At 35.5% G+C, this 11,535-nt stretch overlaps 1 protein-coding gene across 16 annotated transcripts in view; it reads right to left on the reverse strand.

The window, feature by feature from the left end:
• The window catches only part of LOC106456999 (Down syndrome cell adhesion molecule homolog), an 81,938-nt gene that overhangs the window by 2,902 nt on the left and 67,501 nt on the right, over positions 1–11,535 (reverse strand). For all 16 annotated transcript variants that reach the window (XM_022382798.1, XM_022382801.1, XM_022382804.1 and 13 more), the window contains 3 exons: positions 5,133–5,321; positions 2,809–2,970; positions 1,193–1,416 (listed from right to left, as the gene is read on the reverse strand). In XM_022382798.1, the coding sequence (XP_022238506.1) occupies positions 1,193–1,416; positions 2,809–2,970; positions 5,133–5,321 (575 nt within the window). The remainder of the gene's footprint in view (positions 1–1,192; positions 1,417–2,808; positions 2,971–5,132; positions 5,322–11,535) is intronic.

Consider the following 11,535-nt stretch of genomic DNA (forward strand, 5'->3'; position numbering starts at 1 on the left):
GTCTCTCGACGAAAACTATCACGAGTCACGTCTCTCGACGAAAACTATCAGAGTCACGTCTCTCGACGAAAACTATCACAGTCACGTCTCTCGACGAAAACTATCACAGTCACGTCTCTCGACGAAAACTATCAGAGTCACGTCTCTCGACGAAAACTATCAGAGTCACGTCTCTCGACGAAAACTATCACAGTCACGTCTCTCGACGAAAACCACCAGAGTCACGTCTCTCGACGAAAACTATCAGAGTCACGTCTCTCGACGAAAACTCTCGTTATAGTTTCGTAGGCACTTCTCATTTGTTCTTTAAATTTTTGTAATATTTGCAAAAGGTGAATGTTCGACTATGTTCACATGTAAAATATTAAGCTTTCTGCTGCATTATTTTCCCGTTTACAACTTTTAAAACCTCCTCAAGATATTCTCTAGCAGATCTTATCTCCATAAATATCCGTATTTCTGCATTTACTAAGTGTGTTTTGAATTAGTATGACATTTAAATGTTTAAATTGACTGTATCCTGATGTTTGGATATTTTTCGGCGTCTTTCCTCTTATTAGATGTTAAACCACCAGATACAGCAACACGTTCTTGAACCATAGCACCATTGGAAACACTAACGTTTGAGCAATATACCAGTGGATTGTTATTTCAATTATCTAAAATAATAATTTATGCAGTTCACTTGTTCATAACCTACTGGTAAGTAATTCATTGAAATTAACCTACTTGTAATATGTGTGCTGGTGATTTAAAATAGGCGAGAAAAAATTATGTATCATTAAGAAAACAAGCCCACTAAATTCACATTCAATGATGCCAGCAAGATGATGTAATAGTTATATCTTGAACTACTAAAACTATATGTTATGACGAATAAACTTTCCAGCATGATTTTATAGAGTAATAATAACCCTAAAACACGAACATAAAATTATTAAAACAACTGGTGTCCGAACAACATGTTTTAAAGATCTTAGAATTAAAATAAAAACATTAAGTTTCCGTCAACTAAACCATAAAGTTTTTTTTAATTGAACTAAAAATATAATGCGAAACGTAGTACGTAGTTTTAATGATAAAGCACGGTTATACAGAACTGAACTAAAAGGAACATTTTTAAAGTAAAACGTGAATTCAGTATGCTTAGTAAATGATACTAGAAAAGAAAGGTTGTTAAAAAAAAGCAAACCTGAGCAAAATAAGTTCTCATCTCTTGGGTAGAACTGGCTTTTCTCAAATCTCCATTCTGTACCCGTGGAGGGACAGCTGAATAGGGGTCCGGGTTGCTTAGGGGAGGGTTGTTGTCAGAGTGACCAGGTGGCCAAGTTTTATCCATGTCAGGAAAACGTTGTCCTACAGTAACTTGTCCCACAGGAATGCCTGCATAAGGCGTGTAGGTTCTTTCAGACATCGCTGAAATATATACATTGAAATAAACCCATTAATTAATAAAAATATTTGATTTTAAAAATGTATTTACTGACAAATCTTAATCGCTTTAAATGAACGTTGTATTATTTTAAAGACAAGGAGGTTGATAATTTAATTTTACAAAAAAAAAAAACTGTTGGTAAACATATTCGTCACGAACATAAAATATTTAATTATTAGACCAAATCAAACTGAAAAGTAAATATTTTTGATTGCAAACTAAACTGTGTCTAATGAACAATATTTTCTAGAAGGTAACCAACAACTTTGCTGAATTTTAAAAGAGCAAATACTGGCGAAGAACTTAGGACGTATTTCTCCACGTTAAAAACCAAATTACCGTATCTGTAAAAAAGGGTTATGTTCAGTAGGATGATTTTTTTATATGTAATGGGGAGAAAGTTATTTATTAATTCTAAATTTACCCAATCTTCAAGTAAAATTCTTTATACTTTAAGTCGTGTTATGTGTAAAGAAATATATGGGGGGGAAACAGAAAATCTACATATAGGAATGAACTTGTATAATTCTCAGGTGATAAACCAAAAAGTTAACCAGTAAACAAACATTTTATAATTATATGATAAAAAAACTGAAAATTACAATATTCTTTCCTCCTCCTTTTTGAAGTTGAGCTAAAAAATAGAAGAACCTGACCTATGAAAAGGTTATATTAATTATCTTTAAACTTCCTTAGATGAAAGCGATTAATATATAATAGATATCATTTAGGAGGTGATTACATGTTTCAGAAATTAAAGAAAGCATGTTTGACGTCTCTAAAAAATGGAACCTGACCTATGAAAAGGTTATATTAATTATCTTTAAACTTCCTTAAGTGAAGGCGATTAATATATAATAGATATATATTTAGAAAATGATTACATATTGCAGAAATTAGAGAAAGCATGTTTAACGTCTCTACTCTGTTCAGCACGTAGTCAATGTAAGTGTTGATGCGGTTTTAGCTATATTAATAATAGGGTATATATATTATACCAGTTTTTATTTATTTATCTAAATGTTTAGGTAAATCTGGTATGAATTATATACAAGTTTTTAGTTTTACTGAATAATAGATTTTGAAAAAAACTAAAGAATTTAAGAAACTGGTAAAATATGAAAATAAAACCAATGAAAGACTATGCAAATTTTGTCTTATTATATAATGAATCTTTGAGTTGAATCAAACTTTATTCATGTGTAAGTGTATGCAGGAAAATACTTTGTTAGTTAAATTAACTATTAGTTGAACTTTTTTTTTTTTTTTTACTTTAAGTTTAGCTTGTAATGTTACGTAGACACATAAAACTTAAACGAATAAAACGAATAAACTGCACACAGGTGATCTGGTGACAAGAGTTTTGATCTTACCCCTTTCCAATCTATGCCTCAAGCGAATTTTCCTCTGCCAGACACAAGACACGGCCACAACAACTCCGACAGCGGCCACAGCTGCTGCCACAGGAACTATGATGGCAAGATCCATATAACCGTGACCACGCTGTCCACTTAAAGATGAAGCAAACCCACTATCTGTTTTATGATGAAATATTGTTAGAACAATGATATCAAACCTCTTAATCGTAGACGGGAAAACAAAGCATGCCACTAAATCAAATAACTGATACATACAATAAAAATGTCGTAAATATTCCATTTTTTCCTGCTTTATTTTCATAGCTTCAAGAACTCTTAAGAGCTGACAAAAATTAAACTACTTATCATCAGTATACAAGCTACAAAGGAATAATTCCACTCAAAGCAAAAAGCATATTTATAATTTACCGTTTAAGCTATATCAATTTTTAAAAGACAATTCCTAAATCTCGAGTTTTTCTAAAAGTGTTATACGCAGAAGATGCAGTTTTTTTTTATTTCTATTTAGATAAATTTCCCACATTTGCAGCATGCATGGGATCATTGTTTGCTGAAAGATGAATCCCTGGTTTCATTACTAAGAGAATGACTTGATGGATAAGAATTTTTTTTGTACCTTTCAGCAGTCAGAATGTCATCCATTTTGTGTAAATCTTGGCTGAAGTGCATCACACACACTTTGATGGCCTTCAAACATGCTTCATTGCAGATAATGTATATTGTCTATGATACCATTCTCCACTCTGCTGTTGAATAAGCTATCGCTAGTTGTTCCCAGACAACTTGAACTTGTATTCAACTGTAGAGATAACTCTCATCTATTGTTTAAAGTTTCTGACAATTTAAACATTTTGGTTTGTTTATCTCTCCTATGCAAATGCGTGTTTCACTGTTCTGGATGTAACATTCACACATGTACTGGACTGTTAAGTATCATGTAAATAGTATATCCTAAGTTACTTAACATTTTCCAAGAGTTTGAACGTTCTATTTCAACCGTTCTATTATAAACATGCTCGTCTCACGTATCCCTTCAGTTTCCAAATAGCTGCTTCTAAAATACAAAATTTTGCCTGAATCTGTTGTATGAACTAGTCTTCACCCGTCAAAATTTCATTTAAAAACATCTGTGATTGTATAATTCAGTTCTTGAAAACAACAGTTATTATAAACAGTTTACAGTGATTCTCAAACAGAACATTAGTGGTGTTAATAATAAGTGAGAAATTTCCTGCTGTCGCAAAATTAGCTTTTTATATTTTGTACTTTCTTTAATAACATATGTGAAAACTAAAAGTTAAAACTGCTTTAAAATAAAACCTGTTACACAAAAGATACGTCCTCCACAACGACAGCTGGCATTGGATGTAGAATGTTAGCTCAATGTATAAGTACCCAGAAATATTATATATTCGTATTTTGTTCGTGATTCAAACAAGTTTTGTTGTGTAAACAAAATGTAATTAACAATGTTACAATAATAACACTGTGCTCTAAAACACATATGCATTCATTACTCTATTTACTTGAAATCATATAGATTTGCGGCGTCAGTCAATTATACTTTGTCATAAGACTATAGTATTAAGCTTATTGTATTTTAAACATTACTATTCTTTATTCGATCCCTTAAAGAAAAATAGAATACAACATTCTAGTTATCTAGAAACAATACCAGTCAGACAATTTCATTTACTCTGCAAACAAACTCGAGACGGACGATGACTTCATTTTCACTGCGCGCATAATTAACCAAATTTAAGTAAACCTTCCAGAATAATTTCCCTCCACTCAACATCCGGGGCTTTGAATATTTAATAGATGATTGACGTCTCCTCAAACCTGATGTGGTGAGCAGTGATATAAGTCAGAAAAACATTTCCCTAGGCGAGGATAGTATGAGAATGAGCTAATTACTTAAAAATTAAGGGAAAATTCAGTATATCCTCCCCTCGGCTATGTCAGTTATATCGTTTACTAGCTTACAACATTATGATGCCAACTATTGATGCAGAAGTTACGCACCACCTTAACCTTTCTAATAATCTATAGTTGTTTGAAATACACTATTTATATTACGGCACAATGTCAAACCAGGTTACGTTCTTGCAATGTTAGTTATATTCCAACTAATTTCGAAACAAGAGAAAAACAAAGACAGTTAAAGCACAAACACTGACGTAATAAAATTATATCAAGGACAAGATTTTTGTTTCACTCTGTATTATGGATTATACAAAGAAAGAAAAACCTACGATAAAAAAAATATTACATTAATTATTACTTCTCCCTTGTGAACTCTAGATCCCAGTGCATACCTATATCTCCAGTTATCACAGTAATAATTTCACTTGGATCACCAGCACCATATTTATTTGCTGCTGTTACGTAAAATTCGTATGCAGTTTCATCCTGAAGTCCTGTTACGGTGTAGTAATCATTTTCCGATGGTACAGCTGTGGCCTGATGCCAACGTCCAGATTCTCTCCTATACTGTACTGTGTAACCTGGCAGGTATAAAAATTTAAGCTAATTCCAAATGCACTTTTAATGTGAAAAAATTAATCTACATCATCTTAATTTTACAACATTTACACAACAATATAATTAAATAATAAAAATATTTTTTGAAATACTGGATCTTCAAAAAATCGGAACCAGAACACTCCAATGAATTTTGCTAAATATGTTCCTCATGCTGTCCTTGTAATTGGAAACAAGTTTGGAGTCGGTGTTTCCATTCTCTTTTTAGACTTTATGCATATTCGTGTCATTATCAACGGTCTGACACTCGTTGCTAATTCGCTGATTCAGATGTTCAGTGTCCCTGATCTTCTATTTGTACACATGTGCATTGAGCAGTTTCCAGAAAAAGAAATCCATGGGAGTAAAGCCCAGAGACTACGTCTGCCAATTCATTGTCCTGAGAAGGTGTCATTCAACCAAGTCGAACTTTCGAGCTGCAAATCACCTATGGTTCCAGACTTTTTGGAAATCCTGCAGATTTTCATCGAATCTTTTTAGCTCGAAAACTCTTATTTCTCAAAATGCACGACCAATTTTAACAAATGGCATAGTTTACTCGTTAATCTGTCACATAATTAGACATGAATATACATAAAAACATGTACGTAAAAAATATAGCATTAAAAAACTTAAGTATGTTACCGATTTTGACTAGCACCTCATTATAGTTTAGCCTTATAAGTAATTTGGCGCAAATAGGATTCATTAATTGAATAATAAATCTTATATATATATACATATTTAGTCAAGTTGTAAAGAAGGCGACAAGCCAAAGTATCGATAATAAATTTAAAGGATGTTAGATATACACGAATGTTTAAGTTTAATGCGAGTTTTGTGATTTAGATGGTTTAAATATAGTGCGAGCGTTAAATTTAGTTGTTTTTAGAAGCGATAATTTATCGCAGGTTTGTTTACACAGCTGTTTACGAATCTTACATTATGTGATTGAATTGTTATGAATTAGTGCTTGTTGTATTATTGCGTCATGTTACTAGACATTTCTAAGTTTTTCTCGTTGTTTAATTGAGTATTATTGCATCATAATATCTCGCAGTGTGTAGAACGTTCTAGGGTTTGGTTGAGCTATAAATATGCGTCCAAAATGTAGTTCGAGTTATTGATATGTTGTTAGTTAAATGGATCTAGACTGTGTGATTCTGTGTTTAACCATAAAGAGCGTTTAATGGCGATTTATAAAGTGAAAGTATCACCGATTGTATTATAATAACAGAGTAGAGAAAAAATAATCCGTCTCGTCAAATTGCGTTCTAAAGTAACTGAACCAGCTTGTGTGGTCTTTGACGAAAAAGAGACGATTATTTAAGGCTGTGGATACAACTCTAGTAACCAACAGTGTATTGAAAAACATTTGTATACAAGTTTGACTTGTTTTAATATAATATTCTAAAACAAGTGGACTGTGTTGTTATTTGTTTTGTGTTGAAATTTATCGCCAACGAGTCACAGACACCTACTGTAAAGAATATGGCTCATACATAAAAAACCGAAGTTAGAACCAAGACAAAGGCGAATGGGCAGTCTGTCTCAGCCCCTCTTCTCAGAGGAAAAGGCCTACAAGCGTAGGTAAGCATGATGTCAGAAGATACTATGGATTATGATAAGTTAAAGTGAAAGGTTTTCACCAGAAGTTCAGAGAAATCAAACCTGACAAAGGAGAAACAATGTTTCAGTTTGTGGCATATCTACGGGGACACTACACAAGATGGACTGAGATGGCCAAATGTGAAGATAGTTTTGAAGGAATGGCAGATCTACTAATACATGAACAGTTCATGATCATGTGCTCCATTGACACGTCACTGTTCCTAAAATAGAGGGAACCGAAATATATCGACGAAACGATCAAATTGGCACAGAACAATATACAGAAGACCATGGAGGTAGTATAACTGGCAAATCCTAGAAACAGAGGTGGCTGACCAGAAGCAGGATGCCACTAAAGGTGACAAAAAGTTAACAGAGAAAAGGGAGAAGAGATGCAGAAGTCTGTCACCAACAAGCAACTACATAAATCTCAACGTAAAGCAGCTGTAGCTACCTACAAAGATGGTGCTGGCAAGAAACATGAAAATTGTTAATGTCACGATGGACACTCTTGCCAGAAGAAACAGAATACAGACAACTCATCAAATTCGCCACAAGAGGGAAGTGATATCCCCACTATTAAACAGTACATTACTGATGGTCAACAGTGCCAGTAGTGATTGGAGAATGTGACAAACATCGAGAGTGCCAACAGACCACAAAATGCCACCATGTGAAGGCTATGTCGGGAACAAGAAAGTGAAATTCCTATGAGACACTAAATGCAGCAGTGAAAATCAGTCTAGTATATGATGACTAGATGATGGGCAAGGTACATCTGTGTGTGTGTGCTAATTGATGGGATGGTGAGAAACTTTCCCATAGCAAGAATAAAGTAGACACTATACCACATGGGAGACCTTGAGGACATGTATATGATTGCATCCATCTACGACTGGGTGATTAGCAATATACCAGGCAGTAGAAGTTTGGAGGAGCCAGACAGAAAAGGAGACTGTGAGGCATCTGTAGTCATCACAAGAGCTCAAGAAAAGTAAGCAAGACATCAGGCCCCTGCAAGTCTCAAAAGGTGACTGAAGAAAGCACAGAAGAAAGACCCTTCACTGCAGACACTTTGGGACAGTGCCTGGGAGAAAGCTTAGCACAAGACAAAGGAGAAGGGACTTATAGAATAGAGGACCAGAAGGGAGTGCTTTACAGAATCTATCAAGGCAGTTCTACTGGGGAAGTTAAACAGATCATAGTACCAACAGAATACTATACTCAAGTGATGAAGTTGGCTCTTAAGTCCATTATGGGAGGGCACATAGGAGTGAATAGTGAAGAAGAATGCACACAGAATCAATAGCAACTTCCATTGGCCAGGGGTTATCAGAGATATGACCAGATTCTGTAGGTCATGTGACATATGCCAAGGACAGTACTTAGAGGGAAGGTAGCCAAGGTGCCACTGGGTGAGATGCCTCTCGTAGAAGAGCCATTTAGCAGAGTATACTGTGGACCTGATAAGACCATTAGCACTTGTATCTGACAAGAGCAACTGGTATGTGCTGACAACAGCCAACTATGTGACACATTATCCAGAAGCCATAGCATTGCCAAAGATAGAGAGAGTAGCATAAGCCATCCTGGAAGTATTATGCAGAGTCGGCTTTCCAAAAAGAAGTATTGCGTGACAGAGGGACCCAGTTTACCTCAAAATTGGTGCAAGAGGTCTGCAGACTCATCAGCACTAGTGAGCTCTTTTCTACCCTGTACAACCCCAGATGAATTGGACTTTGTGAGAGAGTCAATGGAGTCTTAAAGAGCATGCTACAGAAGATGTGCCAGGAGAGATCACGTAACTGGGACAGGTACCTTTAGGCATTATTATCCGCTTACCAAGAAGTCCCACAAGTGAGTACACAATTTTCACCTTTCAAGTTATTGTATGGAAGAACAGTATGAGGTCCAATGAAGATACTGAAAGAACTGTGGACAGGAGAAGAAGAGTCAGAAGTGAGGAACACGTACCAGTACCTTTTAGATCTGAGAAACCAACTGGAGGAGACTTGTTAACTCACTCAAGCAAGTTTGTATGGAGCTCAAGGCAGTCAGAAGCACTTCTATTATAAGAAGGCCAAGGATTGACTTTTCAAGGTCAGACAGGTCTTAGTTCTGCTGCCCACAGACAATAACAAACTCATCCTGCAGTGAAAAGGATATTTTGAAGTGCAGGATGTGGTCAACAGAATGGACTATGATGTGGAAGTGGATGGGAAGACCAAGATCTACCACACCAATCGGCTGAAGAGGTACTTCAAGAGAGAAAAAGTCCTAATGGGTGCAGCTAATAAGGCACAGATGGACATTGCAGGTGAGGCTGTCATAGACACAGAACCAGAAAAAGGGTGACTTTGTCATAGAAGATGAAGACCTACTGGACCTAAGACCACTATGTGGAGATGCGACATATATAGACGTCTACATCACTGAAGAACTGACTGGCTAACAGATGAAAGAGCTACAAGATCTACTGTGCCAGTATATGGACGTCCTCAAAGATAGACCAGGCAAGACAGACCTTGTGCAACACAAGATTGAGACCACGATCAGGGATCCAGTCAGGGTGAAGCCCTACCAGATGCCCTATGAGACAAAAGACCTGATCAAGGTAGAAATAGAGGCAATGTTAGAAACCGGAATCACTGAGCCTTCAAATTTAGCTTACTATTCACCAGTGGTAATTATGAAGAAAAGGAATGGCTCAAATCATTTCTGGATAGATTTCCAGAAGAGGAACCTCGTGATGAACTTCGACTCCAACACTATGAGCAACCCAGAGGCTATTGTGGCAAAACTAGACTGGGCCAAGTTCTTTTCCAAGATCAACCTCAGTAAAGGTTATTGGCAGATCCTGATGGAGACAGGATCTAAAGAGAAGACAGCCTTTGTGACACTAAACAGATGCTACCCATTCAAGAGGATGCTGTTTGGGTTAGTTAACTCAGCAGTGACATTCAATCACATGCTGTTTCACAAAACCACTTACAATGAGCATTATGAAAGACCATCTGATGAAATTCAGAGAGCTGTTCAAGCAAGTGAAGGCAGCAGGTCTGACCATCAGACAATCTAAGTGTTACATTGGTTATTCTGTACTGGACGTTCTTGGACACAAAGTGGACGACCGACAAATAGCCATGAAAGAGGAGAAGCTAACCTGCATACAAGATTCAGCAACTCCAATGACTTAGCAGCATGTCAAGTCCTTCCTGGGGTTAGCAGGATATTATAGGAAGTTCGTCCTAAACCACTCTAAAGCCATTGCACCACTGACTGACTTGACCAAGAAAAGCCAACCCAACAAGAAATATTTTTATATCATTATCATAAAATACACTTATAATAATAAGTTATGGAGTTAATCGAAGTTTAATCTACTTTTACTCACATGATCTGGAGACGACAAAGACAAATACCCTATAATACACTAACATATAATACATTACACATCACAGCGAGGCCATCTTGAATTAAGTTTCTTTTCTAGCATTTGGAATACATCTATGATAAAAATTGATATGAATTTCGATCCTAATAACATTCAATTTTATCACTTTGAGCCAATCAGAGGACCTGCAAAGAACATTGAAAGAAACATTGGAATACAGGAGTCATTCCACTCTGAAAACATGAAAAATTGATTGAGTGGGACCCCTCTGTTGACGTAGCGTGTTTCGTGCCCAGACAGGTTGTACAGACACACAAGGCTTACAAAAATAGCTAATCAACAGTTGTACATTTTGAATGAATAAATAGTTAAGATCATTATATAGTTCCTGATCTATCGTAAACAACCGATGGATGAAACGCCATTTTCGACAGCTCCCTTCGTACATGGTGATTTCCCTAAAGTTTTCCATTTTACACTATCTGACAGCCATTCATTCAGCCCAAGTAACATCGTTGGTATAGCGTTTAATTTTAATTTATTTCTAGCTCCATTATATCATATTTCTGCAATTTTTATGGGATCACCATTAAATTACGCTCTCTCAAAATGTGCAAAGTAGAGTCTATGTATTTCGTTGTACCTGATAGCGTAAAATATGCAACCTTCATGTTCGTAATTCACGCTTTTCTTATTGCTTGATTCTTCAGAACGAAAAAACAAAAGAAAGTTAAAGAGTAGCGTTTCAGGTGTCATTACAACCAAATGCCACACAATAAACAATTTTGTAACAAAAAACACACTGAAGTATTCATGCACACAGTGAACTGGTTATATTGCTTCGACGAGTCAGACGCCTATTACGTCACGGATCTTCAGCTCACTGAAACACAGAAATATTTTGTATATCCAGTAAATCTGAGCGTGTTAAAAGTGTGGATCGATTGTCTTTGAAAATTTGTAAGTTCATTATATATATTTTTAATCGATACATTAAAGAATATGCATCAACACGAACCTTCTGGAGATTAAAAAAAAAGTTATTCAAATTTCCTTTAAATGTTTTATCATTGAGAAGGTCGTATATTTGAAAAGTATCCTTCAATGTATGTTGTGTAAATTACAAAACGAAAAACCTAAGCAATATTTTGAATAACCAATTATTGTTTTGTTTGTTTGTTTTGAATTTCGCG

Source organism: Limulus polyphemus, unplaced genomic scaffold (genome assembly GCF_000517525.1).
Source record: "Limulus polyphemus unplaced genomic scaffold, Limulus_polyphemus-2.1.2 Scaffold279, whole genome shotgun sequence".
In the NCBI taxonomy this organism is placed as follows: Eukaryota; Metazoa; Arthropoda; class Merostomata; order Xiphosura; family Limulidae; genus Limulus; species Limulus polyphemus.